The sequence below is a fragment of the Agelaius phoeniceus genome, chromosome 1 (genome assembly GCF_051311805.1).
Source record: "Agelaius phoeniceus isolate bAgePho1 chromosome 1, bAgePho1.hap1, whole genome shotgun sequence".
NCBI lineage: Eukaryota > Metazoa > Chordata > Aves > Passeriformes > Icteridae > Agelaius > Agelaius phoeniceus.
The window spans coordinates 5,743,497-5,763,880 of NC_135265.1; the positions used below are offsets into that span (position 1 = coordinate 5,743,497).

Here is a 20,384-nt window from a genome sequence, read left to right on the forward strand (position 1 = left end):
AATGTGCCAGCTGAGCTGCCTGCTGCTCCTGGCATCCCTCTGTGGAGGGAGGGAAAATCCCAGCAGCCAGCTGGGCTGCCCTCCTGTCCAGCCTTTCAAGGGGCTGAGGTCCAGGGGGACTTTAATCTGAGGTTCCCCAGTTTGAGATTTTTTCTTTGCCTGGCACCAGAAGCGTTAGTCCAGAGATGTGTGCAGGTGTGTGCACACAGGCTGTTCCTTCATGACGTGTCAAACAGTCTTGTGTGGGAGCTCCACATAAAACCCATCCTTTTATGCAGCCATTCCTAAGTTTTATGATTACTTATGCCCAGAAATTTTTAATGTCTCTCCTATACAACCTTAAAATTTAAAATGAAAAGTAATTTCTGAGCTGTAGTGGTTTTCACTGATACCCTGAAATAACAATATTTATACCTTCTACAATCTTCTGATTTAGGCACTAGCAGCTAAAGGAATTGATTCAATGTCACTCAGCTCATTGGAAATGTCACCTAAAAGTGCAAAAGAAAGAAGAAATAAGAGGAAGAAAAAGAAATCCTTGGGGGGAGACGAGTACGGGGAAGACCAAAGGAATCCCAAGTGTGACTATGACGATGGTCAAAGGAGGATGGTAAGCCATGGTCTGAAACATCACTTGTTCCACACTGTACTTTCCTGGACAGGCCAGGCTCTGAGCAAGGCAATTTAAACTGAAACTTTTAGAAGAAACAGGTATTTAATATCTTAAATGATATTAACATAGCAGATACAGCATACAGTCTGTGCTAGATCCGTGGAAGGAAACATATTACCACTTTATTTTTAAAATGAATTTAAAATGCCCATTAAACATTTTTATAAACCTCTTTTTTTCAATTTGTTTCCTTTTTTTTTGCCTCAAGATTACCCTCAATCTGGTTTATTTTCTTTCATTCATCTGATTATATCTATCCTATCCCTACTAGAGATAAAAAAATATCTTAGTGGAAACCTACAAGGCTTAAAAATAAAAGAGAGGAGGAGAAAAGGAGGAAACTTGTCTCTGAGGGCTTTTTAAATATTATACAAAGACATTATTAACATTTTTATATTCTTTTGCTAGTTGCCTCCAAGTCAAAACTTTGTGGCACTTGTTTCTACTTTCTATTGCAGGGAAGAAAAACAGAGTGACAGTGTTATTAAATAAGGTTTTATGTAAATGTTCCTGACATGCATGAATATGAATCTGCCCATGCTGTATGTATCAAGGGATCATAAATAGCTCCAGATAATTTGTCTTTGTTTAACTGAGGGCAAAGTTTAAATCAGTTTGTTTTGTTGTTTTGAGTAGCCATGTAATGGGCTAAGTCCTTCTCTATTTTGTTGTCAGTGAATTTAGGGATACTTGGCAGCCATAAAAAGCTCATAAAAAACGTGTAAGTGGTGTAAGTAAATGTGACCAATTAATGACTCCCCAGCTCACAAAATTTACCCAGAGCTGGATTTCTGTAGATGACATGCATTTTTTAATCCAATTGTTTGTGTTGCTGTCTCATTGGTCAAGAGGGTTGTGTAACAAATTGCACCTTTTCTAAACCCAGAATTGCTCTTTAGCTTCATTCTGGATGGGTTCCAGGACACCACGTGCCAGAAGTACCGTAGATTGGAGCTGTGCATTTTCAGTTTATTTCTCAGATTAATATTCCTTGTTTTCACTTTTCGCCCCTGGATGTCATATATGCATGAGAAGCATGGGAGACACATTTCAAAGCTTATAGTAAATCTTCTCTGCAAGGCTGTGTCTGGCATGGTTGGAGGGAATAAGGCTGAGTCATCATTCAGATGCTATCTTAGCAGCTGGAAGTGTGTTGCCATCAGAAATCAGTCTCAATGACTGTGCCATGGAAACCCAGGCATGGATTTCTGACCAGCTGAAATTTGGTAGCAATCCAAAAGGGTTGTTTTTAGTTAGAAAGAGCCTGGGTTTTGTACTCCTCCATGTACCAGTGTCACTGAATAGCATCATTACATAACTCAGTGGTGTAAGCTACAGCACAGAATGAAATCAGGCTTCATTTGATTTGTCTGGTTTGTGGGTGCTGTGGCAATCTGACCTCTCTTCATAGATACTTGGCTCATGGGAAAGTTCTGAAGAAGCTGGAAATTCTGTGCAGGCATAAATTCAAAAATATGCTCTGCCTAAATGCTCTTACTCCAGTAATTTCCTCTTTAGAGAGAAGAGAAAGGGATAGACTTGAATTCCTCACACATTTTCTGAAGATCCTTTTTGCTCTGCCGGATTTTAGGTGTGTTTAGTCCTTGGCTACATCTTGCTGATGCTCTGGCAGAGTTGCAGTCTCACTAACTGACGTCAGAGTGGATCGTCAAGGCTGATATTTAAGTGAGGGAGATTGCTGTGTACTGAGGTTACCTAGCCCTTAAGCAGCCATGTGCATTGAGATAATCATTTTACAAACTAATAAACCATATCCCTCTTCTTGCTCTTGGTTTGTTTTTTGGTTGTTTTTTTTTTTTCTTTTTCTTTTATCACCTTCTTCCGTCGTATTCTGCTTCTTCTTCTTCCCTCTTCTTCTCATTTTCCCTGCAGTTCATTTCCTGCCCTATTTCTTTATCTATTCTTCTCCCACTGCACTGTTCCTTCCCTAGCTGTTATGAAGATGTGTGATAATGCAGTAGATTGGAGCTGGATCCCCCTTCCCTGCTCCTGTCTTCCACTCCTTGTGCTGCCTTCCCAGGTCCTCTGGCACTTGTCCCATGGGGGGGAGTAGAAGCAAAGGAAGTATCACACTGTGAGCTGAGTGCCACCTTGACCCTTCCTATTTCAGTACATCTTTAATTGCCAAGTGTTAGACAAGTACCTAAAGGCTAGGAATGACTGTCCAACCTCTTAACTTTGAGGAGCCTGAAAACCTGTAATTAAGTCTCTCTTTCTCCGAAGCGCTTGGTTTAAAATGGAACTCACTGCTCTCCCCCAGAACTTCCTCGCTCCTGAAAAACGTGTTGCAAAATGTTGTTTCTCTTTCCCCTTTTTCCTTTCTGGGGGTTTCCAGACTCTCCTTGGCATTAGTTATGGTCCCAGTGCAAACTTGGTGAAGCGCAGAACGAGCCACGGAAGCGTTTTCAGTTTCCGACTCCGTGGCAGAGACACTTGCTCCGAGACAGATTTTGCCGATGATGAGATCAGCATCGCTGGGGAAAATGAAAGCCACCGGGGCTCTCTCTTAATTCCAAGATCTGGGAGGCGTCCAAGCGTGCAAAGTCAAGTGAGCCATAGTTCTCACCCTACTACTCCCAACTACACCCAGACGGGCAAAAGGAACAGCTCAGTGGATTGCAATGGTGTGGTTTCCCTGATAGGAGGAGGAGGAGGCACCGGGGCACTCCACCCAGACCCTACTTCTCCTGCAGGGTTACTGCTCCCCCCAGTTATTATGGAAAAGCCTGGGACAGGCGACCTGGTGAGTACTTTATAACTTTTGTATGTGATTCGCGCTCTCGTTTCCTTCTAAATGTTGTTGGAGATTGCTGTAATTTATTTACACCACATGGAGTCTGTGGTGAGAAACCCAGACCCACCATTCCAGGCAGGGTGGGAAGACAACGAGTTAATTCACTGAGAAAGAAGGTTTCTGCCTTCTGGTGAAATTTTCTCTTCAGAGCTGTCAGGAGGCAAATACCTAAATCTTGAGTTTGACAGAGACTTTCTTTTCTTGAAGGGACAGATTTAAACTTGATTTCTTTTGACTTTTGAATACCTGACATTGTCTGGTGGATAGAAAATTATGGTTTTTAAATGATTCCATGAATCTTGCCATCTTGAAACTGTATTTTCTCTTGCTGGTTGGTCTCTGCATCTGACCTCTGGTCTTCTCTTGGGCCACTTGAGGAAGGCTGTTCCTTCAGTCCGAAGGGAATTCCCAGAAGGGTTTAGCATCCAGTTCAAATAACACCCAGGAAATATGAGCAGATGATCAACAGATTTCAGCCCTTTTGCAGATTGCCAGCATCTTTGTTGCAGAGCAACACCATGAGATGGTGTTTTTGGAAATAGCTGCTACACAGGCAGAGCAATCTGGACAGGTTGCTAGTTTGAGATAGTGGGAATTTATCTTTTCTTATGTAGATAATCTGTATTGAAGCTCATCACTTTCAACAGTCTTTAGAATGATGGAGGTCACTACTACACTCAGTGTGGGCAGGATTCATTTCATTTTAGGGATCAAAACCAGACCAGAATAATCTCTCTCCTTGGAAGTGCCTTTTTCTGTTCACTTTAACCACAAGTCTTAAATTAGGTAAGATAAAGCCCACTCAGAGTAACAAAGTGCCAAAACCAGGTTATGTTGGTGGGGGGAAAAAAAGCAAATGTGATTATAACATGTATTAGCCAAGGTATCTCCTAAAGAGAAAGGTGAGTGTGATGGATCCCAGCTGTGGTGTCAGATTATCAGTAAATTGAGAAGCAGTTTTTTTCTCTGGAGCCAAGCAGCTTTATTCCTTTCAGGGGTTTGGAGTGAATTTTTTTCCTCACCTATCTGGGCATTCCCTGTAGTTCTGCAAATAGACTCTCACACCACCCATGAGAGAAGGGGCCAAGCAACATGTGGGAAACTGGTTGGTGTGAGAATTATCTGTTTTGTTGACAGTTCTGAGACTGTTGCTGCTTTTTTGGATGTTCACATCTTCCTTCATTTAGGACTTTGGTAATCCTACTTTTACTCTCTGTGGACATGGATGACCGATCCTGAGACAATTCTGTAAACAACAGAAATGCTGTAGATAGGGAAGTTTTACTGCATTTAGCTTTGTGCAAAAAAAAAAAAAAAAAAGTGTGTATTAAGGGAGCTGGGGAAGAAAATTTGTGCATCTGTTTAAAAAAAATTCTGAACCAAAGTTGTAAGACCTCAGTAGATGAGTAGAGGATGTCCCCTTTTTCTCTGTAAGGAAAGCAGCTCTGATGGCTGCTGAGGCTGTCCCAGCTGTCAGAAAAAGTTTAGCAAAGCACAAGAGCACTCAACCCTTCACAGAAAATATCAGTATTTTACAGGATTGGGTCCTGAGGTGACAGGGAGGCTCTGAGCTCTGCTGGCATTTATTTTCATTTGTCGGCTTCCTGTCTTTTGGATAAATGGATGTTGGAAATGGAATGGCCGGGGTGGGGGAGCTCTCTTGGCACTCCCCTGCCCATCTAGGAAACAACACCCAGGCTCTGCAGTAACAGATGCTCATCCAGTGATGCAATGTGAAGGATGTTGTGTCTTTTGCAAAACAGGTTTGGTATCTAATCTGTCCAGAAAATGTGAGCTGGGGTTAAGGGCTAATTGGCGAGGGGCCCATTGCTGTACAGATGTATTCACTGCAGGAGTCACAAGCACTGGGCACAAACCTGCAGCCTCAGCTGTGGCTCAGGCACAAGGAAATAGCAAATCTGACCCCTCAGCGTGCTTGGAGATAAATCAGCATGTTTCTTGGCTTTACATTTGATGATTTTCACCTTTTTCGTGTTAAAATTTGTAGGTGAATTTGTTATTTGTTAGCAGCTCTGGTTTCTTTTTACAATTTTTCATATGTTTGGGGAAGGTAGAAGAAAGATTTGCAGTTACCTCATTAACCTCACTGACCCTTCTGCTGTTATTTATTTTGAGCAAGGGTGAGCCCATGGTGGAAAAGGACCCACTTGGGCTATCTGTTGTATCTTTCATGAGCAAGAAATGAAGGGCCAATCCATGAAAATGCATCAACATGGCTTAAGCCCTGGCTTGAAGCTTCCTGAGGTGTAACTGTGGCTTTGCTCATGCAAATGGAACACCTGGGTAGATGGAGCTGGAAAAAACCACAATTTACAGCATTATATTTTTGAAGATGTACTTTTTTTAGTTCATTACATGATGCTGAGTAGAATCAGATGAACACAACACACACCCATCAGACTGCTACTAAGGGGGCAGATCACTGAATTCTGATTTGGGGAAAGCTTGGAGGAGCATTTCTGATTTAAAAGACAGCAAACATCAAACAAGGTCTGACCATCTCTGGTTTTGCATTTTCAACCTGTAGGCCTCCAGTCACAAACAGTGACTTAGCCCATAGCTGTCGCAAATGATCCCAAAGTGGGTCCCCCTCAGGTTTCTCCAGGAAAGCACAAACAGTCACAAACCACTTCTGAGCATTTTAGCCTGATCAGCTTTAGCAATATTCACTCTGAACAGCAAAATGGTTGGGTTGGGACCACAATGAACAACTTCCATGTCTTTGTGTCATTGCACCTGCTACCCCCTGTCCCAGGCAGGGACCATTTCCCCACGGGAATGGCTGCAGGTGGCAGCTGAGCTGACATGAAAACATCTGTGCAGTTCAGCTGCCCTCTCCCAAGAGAGAAGTGGCTGCAGCAGTTTATCCCACTGCTCAGGCTGGTGACTCATAGGAGTGACATCCTGGCACTTGGCTGCAGAAAAGCATTTAAGATAAAAAAACCCAGTTTCAAATGCTCTTCAGATGGCCTTGGCTGCTTGGCACAAATGGATGAGTAGGTTTCCATGAGAAACCAAGTGTGTTTGCACCATCCGTCTCCTCTCCCTAATTCCTAAACCCAGCTGAGGAAAAAAGGAGGATTTTAGGTTATCTCAATGGGTGGTGCTAGAGCCCATCAGTCTCATCAGCTGGGGCAGTTTTGATGGCTATCAGGTGTGCTGACCATGGTCAGCATGGTCCATGCTGAGCAGCCACCTGCCCAGGAGCTCATTTCATCAAAGCAGTCCTGAAAGTCACCAGGGCTTCAGTCCCTGAGCAAGAGGAGGACATCCTACCCTCTACAGGGAGCATCTCTGTGCACTTGGGCATCCCCATGTCACAAGAGAGTTCCCACGAAGAGTTGATTTTAGTCAGAAAGTCTGGGGAGCTCTTGGGGAGCTGCACAGAGGGTTCAGTACCATGAGGGTTCCAGCCAGAGGGCATGCAGAGGTCATAGGGAAAGCAAAGTAGTGCAGTGTGAAAGTGTGGTCTGCAAAAACCCTTCACAAAATCAGGTCTGGGTCCGGCAGCCGTCACCCAGAGGGGAAGAGCAACAGGTGGTCAAGTCTGAGGGGTGCAGGGAGCTTGTCCCAGGAAACCCATGGCAAGTCCTGGTCACTCTTCTGGAAATGCAGGGGACTCAGTCAGGGCTGCCCTGTTCTCCCACCAGCTTTCTTCAAGTGGTGCAGCTGCTGATTTTATCAAACTTACCTCAGTGTAAATAAGACATAAGGAGGACCTGGTGACCATGCTAGAAGTCCTAATTGTTTGTGTCTTGACCTGAAACTGAGAGTTCTGAAAAATGATACATTCTTATGCTCCTGCTGATTGCTGGGTGACATTTTGGCCTTTGCCTTATTTAGAGAAAATCTGTATGTTATGTAAGTAACTTCAGGGCACACAACAACTTAAAGGTTCTGCACCTTCCTGCAGTGTTTATTTGTGGCTTTGCATTGCTCTGTTGTGTCTTGGTGTTTCTTAGTTAAGAGGTTAGAATAACACCTCCCTTCACAAGGTATTGATGTGCTCGGGCAGAATTTAATTTAGTTAATGAACTCTTACCTGGAGCTCAATTTATCCATGGATTCTGATGAGGCTGAGTGAGATCTCACCTGTGGCTGTCAAGAACTTCTACAGGGTTAAGGAACACACAAAACACCATCCCTTCTTGCCTCCTAAATCCAACTGGAGCCTTTCCTGTAACACTCCAGGGAAATCAAAAGACTTTTAATTTAACCTGACTTTACAATTGTTCCAGAGGTGGGAAGTGGAAGAGAAGTGGATGCAGGACTGCAGGTGGTTTCCAAGTGGGCACTGGCTGTTAGGTGGTGATCCCCACTGCTTTGTCTCCCTGGGGCACCTCCTCACCAGAGCTTCCCATCAGGGCAGGAGCAGGGCAGGGCAGCCTGTGACATGGGTTTGGGATGGACAGTCAGGCTGGAGTAACCTGGGGACACCTTCTTGCACACACAGCCTTTCCTGAATTCCCTCTTGGTCACCCTTATGCTTTCTTTTTAGGAAACTTGAAATGCTGAGCACTGCTAGATTGGCAGGAGGGAAAACACCTGGAGAGGGGCCAAGCTGTTTATCAAGGGACTGAAATAAAGATTTAGGAATTTATCTTTAGATGAAATTATTTTAAAAGGAAAAACAAACAAACAAAAAGACCCTGCTTTTTGTTTCAGCTAAGCATAAAAGGCTTTTGCTGACCACATTGGTTTGAGGTTTTCATGTTCATCCTAAAATCACCCTGAGGTAAAATTTCTCTCTTTCACTTTTTGCTTTGGCACAGGACTGGTGAAAAGGGAAAGTGTTAGCAGTTTCCCTGTTCAGAAATAAAGGTCAACAGAATAAGTCATCCAAAAATCCTCCAATAAGTTATGTGGATAAAAGCTCCCTCTGATGCTGTCACACAGAGTTGTCACCACAGCTCTGGCTTCTGCTCATTTCAAACTTTGCTTTTGTACACTCTAAGTGTAAATCACTCTGATTTTGTACAAATATTTCAAACTGCTTTAGTTTAAGGTGCTTCTCATTAAATAGTCAGGCATCCCCAAAATCAGGTGGTTTCTTTTTAATGCTGTGCTCTATTATGGCCACCTCCAATTTCATTAAATATTTGTGCTGGTGCATTACTGGGTCCATTGCTCATGGTGTGGCTTGCCCACCTTTTTCTGCTTGAAAAATTTTGAAGTGTACAAGGAAAATTAAACCTTCCTGGTTCCCAAAAATGGTCTTTAAAAATGCTGCTATGCTTAAGCCCATCTTCACATAATTGTTTTGACATAGTTCAAAACTGTAGGCAGTGAGAAGAAAATATCTCTGTTTTTCATCCTCTACATCTAAATTACTGGATAATATATTTGTCTCTGTAGAATTTAGCTAATCCAAAGGAGGAACTTTTCCAGTTCATCAGGGGGCAACAGAAATAATCTTTTCCTGCTGGAGGTGCCTATGTTTAACTCCACTGTGATTTCTCATCTGGATCCTAGGGACACTCCTTGCATAACTGTGGGGACTGCTGTTATTTTATGCTTAATTTCTATAGAAATATAAGTACAAGGAGAAACTGTGTTTGTGCGTGTTCTCTCAGAGATGATAATAGCCTTTATGCTGCCTGCTTGTCCAGTTCCTGGAATTGTTTCTGTCTCACTGCACCAAAGCTGCCAGTTCCTTGTGTGACTATCAGCCATCTCTGTTCTAAAAGAAATAAAAATAGTATAAACCCAAACCCACACACAACTATTCTTTACATATGGTAAAAGCTTATGACCTTCCTTAAGCAGCTTTAGTAATTTTAAGCAATTCACCTGGATGGAAACTTTCTTTCCTGGAAAAATTCTTCCTAGTAAGTGACAAAGTGTCTACGTGCTGGATTTACTGCTCTGTTGGCAAATCTTTGCCCAGTGGCACTGCCTGCCACCCACTGTGTCACCTGTGTCTCTGCTGTGTGCCTGGTGCCAGGGGGCTGGCAGAGAACAGGGGCTTGGTTCAATTAAATAAAATTTAAAAAATAGGAAGAATGAACCTCTGAATGTTTTTCCTTTGGGTTTCTACTTCTTTGCACTTGTGAATAAAAGGTGACTTTCAGACAAAGGACTCTTGGGAATGAGGTTGTCTGATGACATGTTGCTAGTACATCCTATGCTTTAGGTCAGATAGGATGGGGAGATATTGAAGCTTAAAAAAGACTGAAATAATCCACAGAGGTTTGAAATTTGAGCTTTTCTTATGGTTCACCAAACTTGTGGTTTGGGTTTTTTTTTTTCGTCTTTTTCTTTGCTTTTCCTTTCTTCTTTGTTTAAATTTATTCTATCTTAAAAAATTGTCTCCCTCCTGTTTTTCTTCACCCTGTCTAGCTCTTTCTTTTTGGTACCATGTATTTGTTATGTATTCCAAACTGCTGTGAATGATTATGCAATTTTGTAGATGCTTTCTTCATTAATAAAACATTTGTTGTTTCATTGGTTTTTATTGGATGTTTTTGAGGTGAAGGAAATCAAGCAAACTAATGCATCTGAAACACCATTCCTGGTATTCCCTGGCTCCTAAGCCAAGGAGAGAGTGTTTCTAGTTGTGCACAACTCTCTTTGAAGAGTTTCTGATTATAACTTTCCTTTTGAGATGACTTAGTCAGTAACTCAATGAGCAATGAGCAAATTCAGTTGAGTTTTTCTATAAAAGGACATTTTACAGGGGAAGTAAAGGCCATTTTGGAGCATCACTGCTTTTCTGGCCCAGCTAATGTTTTAAGTTCTTGCTTTCAAAGTCCTTACTCTTCTCTGGCCTTGCAGTGATTGGTGTTTTTACTGCAGTGCTTGAAGTGACCTGGGACCAGCATCCTGGTTATCATTGTCATGCTCAACCAGTGGCCAAACATCTTTGCCCTTTGCTGGGGATATCCCCTGCCCTGAAGAGGTCACAGTCCAGAAAGGCAGCTCATAGAGCTTCAGCACCTTTGTTTCTTGCTTTTCTCATGGAATTGCCTTTCTTGAAGAGCGTTTTTGGTAGAGAAATGGTGAAAAGGAGAGCTCCTGGGTCCCTGGGCACAAACAGCAGAGATGTGGAGCTGCTGCTTTTGGCACACCTCAGTTGGCATTCCAGGTGCTGATCAGGGGGTCAGGGCTATTTCAGACCCAAGTGATGAGAAGATCCAGAAGACTGAATCTAATTCCTGTAGCTCATTTGTCCATGGAGAAAACTAAAGCAGCTACTCTGATATCTGAATAAACCAGAGGTTCTCATCTTTGTAGGGATTTCTTCCTATTTCCTGTTTCCTTGAGCTATAACACAAGAGCCATTAGGATCCATCCTTCTACACCTGTCTTGTTACACAGTGTCCGGATGATTGGTGACCAGGGCAGGGGCTGTTCAACATTTATTTTGGGAAACTGAGGGTCTCAACCAGGAGGTCTTTGACAGAGAATGATGTTAAACCTGGCTTTTCCAGATTCTTGCACCTCAAACACTTTTCTTTCCACTAGTGTGGGATCTGGAGGAGTAAACCAAGTGGGATTTGTTCTCTATATGAAGTGGGAGCTTGTAATAATAAAAGCCTTAACATCTTGCTCCTATGAGCTGACAAAATGAAGTGTTTCATGCAGTGTGTGTCGTCAGCTATACTGTATTTCTGTCTGACTTCAGAAACCCAAGCCTACAACAAGCATAAAACTAATTTAAAATGAGACATTAAACAAAGACAGTTTGGGAGTTCTGTTTTTCTGGTATTTGATTTCTTTGGGATTTTTTTTCCTTGAGAAACATGAGAACAAGGGTTAGGTTATTTATTTTTTCCTGAGAAAAAGAAAGCGAAGTCTCTCCCCTAATTATGGAGCTTCAGAATCCATAACACCAAAGATCACCACAATGACAATATGTTCCTGAGATTTGGCAGTGTTTCAGAACAAGATAAAACATGTGTTGGGGAGTCAGTTTGTTTGGTATGATATCAGAGGTCTGCAATGGAGCTGTTACCCACGCCCTTTTCCTTTTCTAGCTGTATAATTAAATACTTAACACATTTCAGAAATAATGGATTAATTAATGTAATTAAGCAGGCCTTCTTTCACAAGAAAAGAGCATGGAAAAGCAGGACTGCTATTCCTCTGGCATTGTAAGCCTTCCTTTATTTTCACCCACAGCTTGCATGAAGGTGAAGGGCAGAGCAAATTCTCCAAAATTGCCCAAAGTGCCATTTTCAAAACTGTGCCCCACCAGCACGCCTTTAACTCAGAAGTCAGTGAGCTTTAGACTCTTCAGATGACAAAATTAACGCTTAGGCAGTTTTGAAATTTCTGCCCAAGTACCTGCCTTGGATTTACTGTGCTGATCCAGTGTGTTCCTTTGAACAGACCTCCCCCTCGGACGAGGCAAGCAAGAAACAGCTTTTAATGCCCCACCGGCCCTCAGTGGACCACTCAGAGGAGCCCTTTCAGAGACAGAGGGCAGTGAGTGCTGTCAGCATCATCACCAGTGCCCTGGAAGGTAAGAGACCTCCTCAGTTTCCCAGCTCGAAGTCATCTCTGTGTTAAAAGGCAGGGAAAAAGTGACACAAAATGCCCTGATATCGTTTTGAAAGAAGGCACAAAGGGTTGTTATTGCAACCCCTATAACAGAGGCAGCACAATCCTTATCTTACCCATGGACTTGTAAAAATCCAGAGAAAATGCCGTATAATCAGAATTGGAGCTGCAAGATTTAAGATTTTGTGCTGTTGTGGTGTTAGATGGGCACAGGGCCAGCTGGAGTGCAGGGTAGCAGAGCACCAGCCTGGTTTTGGGTGACTGAGTGTTCATGTGCTGGTGCCTCATCTCTCTGGGGCTGATGGAAAGCCTGGCACGTGCAGAACCTCCAAATTGTCAGGGAGGAAAGTCCCAAAGTCTCTCACAACAGGAACATTGCAGTGTGGTGTGTGTTTGAGTCCCACCACGAAATCTGAGGATGCTCAAAGGATGCTTTTAACCACAAAAATATTTCTCAACAACTTTTTCCAATATTTCTCAAGAACTGCTCTTCTCACGAGCTGCAGGAGAATTTTCCTCCTCTGGGTTTCCACAGGCAGGAACTTTGCATGTTCCTCTTGCAAATTTATTGACAGCAGGGCAACTCAGAGCAAGACCCCCACATTCCCAATCTTTTGACTTGTAGCATGAAAGGGCTTCCTACAATTTCTCATGTCTTCTTGCACAAAAAGGGATGAGAGAGGAGGTAGCACGTAAGAGCACAGAGAAATGTCAGTCAAGAACACAGTAACAAGGGAAATTGTGGGTTCTCTGTGTGACTGATGGACAGAGACTCACCTCACAGACAGGACCTGGACATTGCCCAGTGTGAAACCACAAAGCCCTTCCTCTTCCTCAGCTTTTTACCCTCCCCATGGTTATATTCAGCAGTATTGTGGCCAGAAGATATATTTGTGTTTGAATGAATAAAGAGCTGTGTTCTAAATAGGGAAATAATTGCTTTGGTGTATTCCAGTGTTTAATGTACTCTGCAATGGTTTTATTTGTTTTCTGTGGGGTTTTTAGCAATTAGCTTTGTGACTGATTTGCTCTTTGTTATGTGTTAAGAATGCCTAAAAGGTTTGGACTTCTGGAGTTCTTGTTTATTTAATTGTATTTTTCTATTCCTTTATACCACAGAGATAGAGACCATCCAGGCTAGGATAACTCAGAGGACATGGCACTCAGGAATGTGGTTTAGTGTCAAATTTGGCAGTCAACGGATAACAGCTGGAATCAGTGATCTTAAATGTCTTTTCCAACCTAAATGATTCTATGATTCTGTGGAGAAGAATCCCTATTAAAGATTTCCTAACTCCCAGACTTTGATTAGTCATTGAAACTGAATACCTGTTAACAGGGAATGTCAGATCAGAATAAAATATATCACAGGATTTAACCATATTCATGGCTGTAAGATTTGTGCCAAACCTTGAAACAGCCAGACCAGAAATCCCTTCCCCTTTACTTATTTGGTTTTTGCTCTTAGCTCTTGGGCAGTCAACAACTGTCTGTTTTTCCCAGACATTACAAAGCCTTGCAGACAAGAAAGGACCTATTTCTGTTTAAATTTAAAAATAAGAGGAAAACCATCACAATACTGGTTGTATTTTTCTGATCATTTTTACAGTAGCAGAAAAAACAGAGGCTAATTTTACTTTTTCTTTTGCAGATATTAGAAAGAAAATTAAATATCTTGTGTTTTTCAAATATCATATTTACTGGGAAAGGATGTGGATTATTAATGGATTTAAACCATTTTCATGCCACATCACTGCCAAAATACAACAGTCATACCCTGCTCCTTCCCTGTGTTCCTGCACTTTGTGTGATTGGTTTTCAGCTAGACCAACAAGCAGAACCAGCTCACCCAGAAGGTCCAGGAGCACAAAAGCTGGCAAAAGGACAGAGAAATAACATGTGGCTGAGGCTGAAGAGTGTGAAACCAGCCCTTTTAGCAGCAACCTGGACTTAAAGGGGCTTATGTGGTGAAGAATAAGGATATAGATCCATATGTTCAAGATTTACCTGGAAAATTAGATCCTTAAGGAATTGACTGCCCTAAACCCTTTGTTGCTTTCAGAGGCAAATTTAAAAAAAAAAAATTGCATTGAAATCCATGGTTCTCAAATAATTTTAGGGTTTACCTGTAATCTCTCTCTTTGGAGGCTGGAAAGAGTCATTTCTTGGGAGCAATTTGATTTCCCAAAGATCTCAGAGCAGTGTAGATGTGTGTGCAAAACCTCTGCAGGTAGGACACCATAGGGTATTTTGAAAGCTTGATGGAAGACACCTAATACCACAGTTCTGTTGTCCTTTGAAGAAAAGTGGGTAAACATTCAGAGAATCTGAGGAAAAATGCTCCAAGATCAGCAAATCCAGCCTTTGACTGAGTACCCCCATGCCCACCAAACCATATTGCAAAGTGCCACGTCCACTCAGTTTTTGAACATTTCCAGGGATGGGGACTCCATCTGTGCTTAACCACTCCTTCAGTGAAGAGATTTTTTTTTTCCCAATATCCAATCTGAAAGTCCCCTGGCACAGCTTGGGGCCATTTCTCCTTGTCCCAAATGCTTCCTGCCTTGGGAGAGGAGGCTGTTTATGAACTGATTGAAATAACAGCCTTGGCTGAAGTTTTCCTGTTATCAGTGCAGCTTCTAATTATATAGACTAAAACCATAATACAGCATTCCATGCCCATAAAGGAATCAGAAAAGGAAGGCATTAAGCAATTCTGCTGTTCATTGTCATTTAGCCATTAACTGTCTCTTTTTGGACTTTTCTTTTTTTCACAATTTAACACAAATTATACTTATGAAGCTATTTCAGTTCTTTTTGCATAGGTAAAATGAGCATGTAAAAGTGGTATTGCAGGCAATATTTTAAGACCACTTTTAAAAAGCACATTTTTAGTAGCATTTTGAAACTGGCTTATAGTAGCATTTTGAAACTGTTCTCCCTGATTTTTTCAGTGGGTTTTCAGAAAAATCAGATATTTAATGCTGTTTTGGATTGCACATCAAGGACAGAAACTCTGTTGACAGCTAGTGATACTCTGGTTCTCAAGCACTTAAATAAGCTTTAAATATTAGATTTAAGCTCTTTCATCTCTTATCTACTTTAAAGGTATTATTTAAGATACTTTGAAAATGTGAGCAGGGAATGAAAATTAGATATTCCAATCTAAGTTAAATGAAGATAGTGTGATCTTATCCATTTGAAATTGGCAAAATAGAGTAAGAATCCAAGCCTATATATAATACTAGACTTCACATATTTAGTGTGATTCTCACTTTTTGCCTATGACACTTTTAAAAGGTTTTTACTTTCAGAACAGGTCACTGTCTGCTAAGTGCAGGTCAACTGGCTAAAACCCCAAAGTGTGTAATTTGCCAGCCTGTTAGGACAGGAATATTTTTATCTTTGAAAAAAGTTTGGGGTAATTTGTGGGCCTTCCTCTGTGTAATGAGTAATTTTAAGTGTTCCCTTGTCGTATAACTCAGTGTGAATTGACTGTGACTTTGCTGCTTGTGACTTAGAGCTTGAGGAATCACACCAGAAATGTCCTCCCTGCTGGAACCACTTTGCTGTTAAATTCCTCATTTGGGATTGCTGCCCACTTTGGCTTTTAATCAAGAAATTTGTCAAGTTTGTGGTCATGGACCCGTTTACTGACCTCACCATCACCCTGTGCATTGTGCTGAACACGCTCTTCATGGCCCTGGAGCACTACAAGATGACCAAGGAGTTTGAGCACATGCTCTACATAGGCAATTTGGTAAGTCAGCCTGAACTTGAAGTGCCACCTGAGGGGTGAATTTCCTGCTTTTTAAAGCTTTGGCCATGGGAATGTCCCACTTTGATAACTGCCAGCATTGCTTTGCCTTTGTCAAGCAAGTCCTCACAGCCACCTCTTTCTGAAGAGAACTGAATGAGGAACAAGTGTCTATTTTTATCAAGCTAACATATTCTGATGTTATTAGTAACCATTAAAGCCATGGTTTTGGGCTCTTCCTGATAGATATCTGTTTAAGGAAATAAGAGAAAGGTTAATGAGCTTTATTCAGGTTTGCTGGTAAAGCACCCATAAGGCGGAAGTTCTTGGTGACTAATAGTGGCTTTTATGTTAAAACAGAAACTCACAGAAAAAAAAAAGCAAGGCAAGATCTTGGAGGGGAATGGAGTTGTGTTTGATCATGGGTTGATATCTATGCTGGAAGGTGTTGCTGTGCATCTTCTACATGTGCTGGGTCCTGTGAAAACCCTGGGGCAGAGGGGACAGGGAGCAAAGCAGAGTCAGTGCTTTGAGAGGAGATTTAATGTGCAAACCAGAGCAGGTGGGTGTAGAGATGCAAAGCAATCAGAGACCACACTTGTCCAAAGCAAAGCAGAGGGACAGTCCACAGTCAAGCTGCAGGGACAGCAGAAAAGCCTTTCCAAGGGCAATGTGATACAATTTGTGACCCAGGGGGCCACAAAAATTCTGCAGTTACAACAAAATGGAGTCTTTCTCTTTAATCATCTTTCTCTGAGTTATGTTTAAAAGTTGCCATGTGTTACTGCTTTCAGACTTAATGTTTAGAATCCTTTTAGTTGTAGAAGAGTCTGAATTAGAAAAAGCACAGCCACCTAGCTATGGCCTGGTGGGATTGCCCCTAGAATGTAATGGCAGCAGCAGAGATATCCTATAGGAACAAAAGTGATCTGGAGAATCTGGAAAGTGGATGCTGCTAAGTTTGCATTTGAGGAGCTCACAGCAGAGCTTAAAAAGGCCCTTTATTTCTGTAAAAACAGGGGCTGCAGTATCTCAAAGCTGGATTAATGTCACCTAATTTTAGGTATTTACAGTGTAGGAGTCTGTGCCAGTTGTCTTTGTCTCCTTTTAACGTCAGTGGAAAGTAATGGACAGTTCCAAGCCCCATCAATGTGATGTTGCAGTGACATTTACTTTTGGATAAGGTGAACAGTGGCCTGTAGGGCTGTGATGCAGTAGCCATTGACCACAGTGGGAGCACACAGAGACACTGCAGGTGTGGCACCTGCCTTTGGTGAGAAGCTTCTCATTCTGGCAGGTTTGAGTGGGTAGTAGGAATAACCAGGCATTTTGTATCAGTCCTAGAATATGGGATATAACATATAGATTTTTTTTCTTTACCCTGGTCCTTGTTATTTCTAGCTCTGGCCTTCCATGGGCAGGTTGAGGTTATTCCCCTAGGCTGTGGGACCTGTCTCCAGCTTTTCAGCTGATGTGTCTTGGTAAATCTCCTTCTGTTGCTGTGCTAAGCAGAAATCTGTTTGGGTCTCTCTTGCTCCAAACCCATGCTCTTGCCCTCTGCAGAAAGCAGTAGATAAGGACAGCTTGGAAATCATCTTACAGGACTGTACCCAGCTTCACTTTGCAGCCAACATTCCTTGTTGTTGCTCAACAATTTGTGGCCTTCTAAGATGACTTGAAAACATTCCTCTGCATCCATCAAAGCAGGTGGCAAAGCCTCCACTTCCCTCTCTGGCTCTTGGGATAGTCAAGGTGTCTGCTCCTCACTCTGCTTTTGGCAGATCAGCTTCCCCCTTTGCAGACCACAGGCAGTGAAACTTTAGCCCTTGGCTCCCCTCCTGCCAGCACAGCTCCTGTAGATCTGCCAGGGCTGGGCAGGGCTGTGCCAGGAGCCATCAGGAAATGAGACACTCAGTAGAGACAGGAATTTTTGCAAACAGGGATATTTTGCAGAGAGACTCCTTTTTTTTTTTTTTTTGGTTTTTTCTGTTTCCAGAGAGAGAAATTTTACAAAGCAAATTTTGCAAAATTTTGCCAAAAAAAAAGAGAAGAAAAATCTCACTGTGTGTTTCTTAGCACTGCCTAGAGCTATTTCTCTTCCTTGTGCTAAAGTGTAAAGTAAGCAAAACAGCCTGCCTGCATTTTTTGTAGCAGGCTGATGGCTTGGGGCTCCTCTTCTCCTGAGATCCCAGGAGTCTGGGTCTGTGAGAGCCCAGCCTGTCTCAGCTCACCCTCACCAGCTTTACTAAACCCCTGCATAACTGGATTAATTGTGAGCAGAGCAGGTCAGAGAAAGGTAACTCCATTTCGTGGAAGATTTTGCAAAGTCATTTGTAATGAAAATTGACATTTTTTGCAATTCCCTGTGAAAGGGAAGGGAGTCCCAGCTCCAGGGCAGGCTGCCAGGTGACTGCATCCCCTGAGCTGCAGACTGGCAGCCCCCCCTCTGCCCCCACACTGGCTGGCTGGCTGTCTTCCCATTACATCTAACCCTCTTTGAGTGATTATGCTAGCATTAAACAGGGGAAATATTAAACAGGGCAGGTATTTGGCTTTTTTTTTTTTTTCTTTTTTTACTCTGAGCAAATGTTTCTGAGAGAAATGAGAGAAGAAAAATGGAATATGGATTTTCTTTCTCTGGGTCTGCCAGTCACTGAGGCTCTCCTGCTGGGATTGTCCATCTACTTCATTCAGCATCTGCTACTTTCAGGCCCCTTTAGCTCATCCCTTACAGGGATGAACATTTTCAAACATGATCAGAAGGCCAGCTGAGCATGTGTACAGAGTTCATCTGCCCACACAGTGCTACCACTTAAAAAATGAGTGGAGAGGGCAAGAACTCCCTCAATTTCTGTTTTCCTTTAGAAGCTGAGGTACCATTATGCAACATTAAAGCCTAAATGGCTGAAACGACAGATAAAAGGGTTTGGTTTGTTGGGGTTTTTTTTTGAGACAAAGTGCTCCACATCAGCAGTGCCATATTTAGCACCAGTGGGATGTTAAGCTGTTTGTTTTCTTTCCAGCCTTTATCACAAGAAGCACCCAGCCCCTTGTGCAGGTGCAGTGGAGCAGGTGCTGTGTGGAATTTGTGGCTGGTACATACACACACACAACTGCTGATGCCTTCAGGAAGGCTCAGACATTTTGCTGCCTTGCTGTGACATTTCCTTCTCAGAAGGCTATTGATTAAAATGATTCAGGCAAAGAAAGTGATCCTCCTGAGTCATTTTCTCAGCAAGAGGGTTGCATAATGTGTGCAGCGTGGTCTCGTAGTTTTTTTTTAAGGCAGTCCCCTGGATAGAATTTCACAGACATCCAGTTTTGTCCTGCTCTCTGTCCCAGGAAAAATTTGAGCATTATGGTGGGAATCTTTGGTATCTCTAACCCCTGTGACTCAGAAGTTCTTTGCTAATTAGAAATATGAGACAGGTTGTTTGCTGTGTTCTTGATATGAGGTGGTGATGGGAAGTTGCTCCGTCCCAAGGTATTGCTGCAATCCAAGATATCATTTTCCTGAGGGGAAACAGAAGGTATTTTTCATAAGGAATTGTGTAAAATGGCATCTTGGAACAATTAATTCCTGAAGCATTACAGAGCAAAGCCAAGCACTCCTCAAATTCAGGCTATGATAATTTATTTTTATTTTTTAATACCATAATTGTATGATTTTGCTCTTTGCCTTTCACATCTTAGTGGGTGTTTCATCTCTGTTGCTCAGAGCTGATCAGTTTTGCTGGGCTAATGTTGCAAATATTCAACTTGTTGGAAGGAAAACATTTCTCTTTGTCTGTATATTAGTGATACATGACCTCTGGATTTCCCCCTCTGTTTTGACCAACAAAGTGCATTACTGTTGATTGTTTCACAAAAAAATGTGTATTTTAATTTTAAAGATATCAGTTTCTGCAAATGTATCTATTTCTATTTCAGAAATTCCAGAATTTTCCAGAAACACAAAGCTCTGGGCAGCTTGTACTAGGATGTGACATTAAAATAAAACATTACATGACAAACTTGGTGCCCACATTTTGTCATTTTAAGTTGTTTGTAGCATTGCACTATGCATTTAAAACATTACTTAAGCAGGACATGCAAAAGTACAAAATCTGATTCTCTGGGATGCTTTACAGGAATCTATTAAAAGTGAATTTGCTGTCAGCAGCCTTCCTTTCCCTGCTCCCTCTGCCTCATAGGTATATTTATATGTTGTTTTAAAGAAAAATGTTCCAATTAGAAGCTCCACCATATGACATTTGAACTGGGTCATAAATAACCAATGTGTTCCCAAGATGCAATGAGAAGAAAATTGCTGTGACTATTTGTAAAAAAAAAAAACAAAACAAACGCACCAAGACTCAAATTAGAGTTTCTAATCGTCTTTGCTGCCAGCAATAACCTCAGAATAACTGGAGGCCTGCATTGCCCTTCTATTGATAAGAAGAACAAAATAAAAAGGGATTAAACACCAGATACACTGCAACACAAACAGCTCTTAACACTCTCCATTCACTTAGCTTTCTCCACTGAAATATATAGATTTAACCTTTATAAAAGACACTTTTATACCTTTTTTTCTTTTTTTTTTTAACTACTATGATTATTCAGGTGATGGAAGG

At 42.0% G+C, this 20,384-nt stretch overlaps 1 protein-coding gene across 4 annotated transcripts in view; it reads left to right on the forward strand.

The window, feature by feature from the left end:
• LOC129118645 (sodium channel protein type 5 subunit alpha-like) overlaps positions 1 to 20,384 on the forward strand; it is a 218,246-nt gene that overhangs the window by 98,214 nt on the left and 99,648 nt on the right. For 3 of the 4 annotated variants that reach the window (XM_077188165.1, XM_077188117.1, XM_077188218.1), the window contains exons 11-14: positions 437 to 610; positions 3,030 to 3,437; positions 11,841 to 11,973; positions 15,533 to 15,771. In XM_077188165.1, coding sequence (XP_077044280.1) covers positions 437 to 610; positions 3,030 to 3,437; positions 11,841 to 11,973; positions 15,533 to 15,771 — 954 coding nt within the window. The remainder of the gene's footprint in view (positions 1 to 436; positions 611 to 3,029; positions 3,438 to 11,840; positions 11,974 to 15,532; positions 15,772 to 20,384) is intronic. The other variant, XM_077188254.1, reaches the window with a different exon arrangement.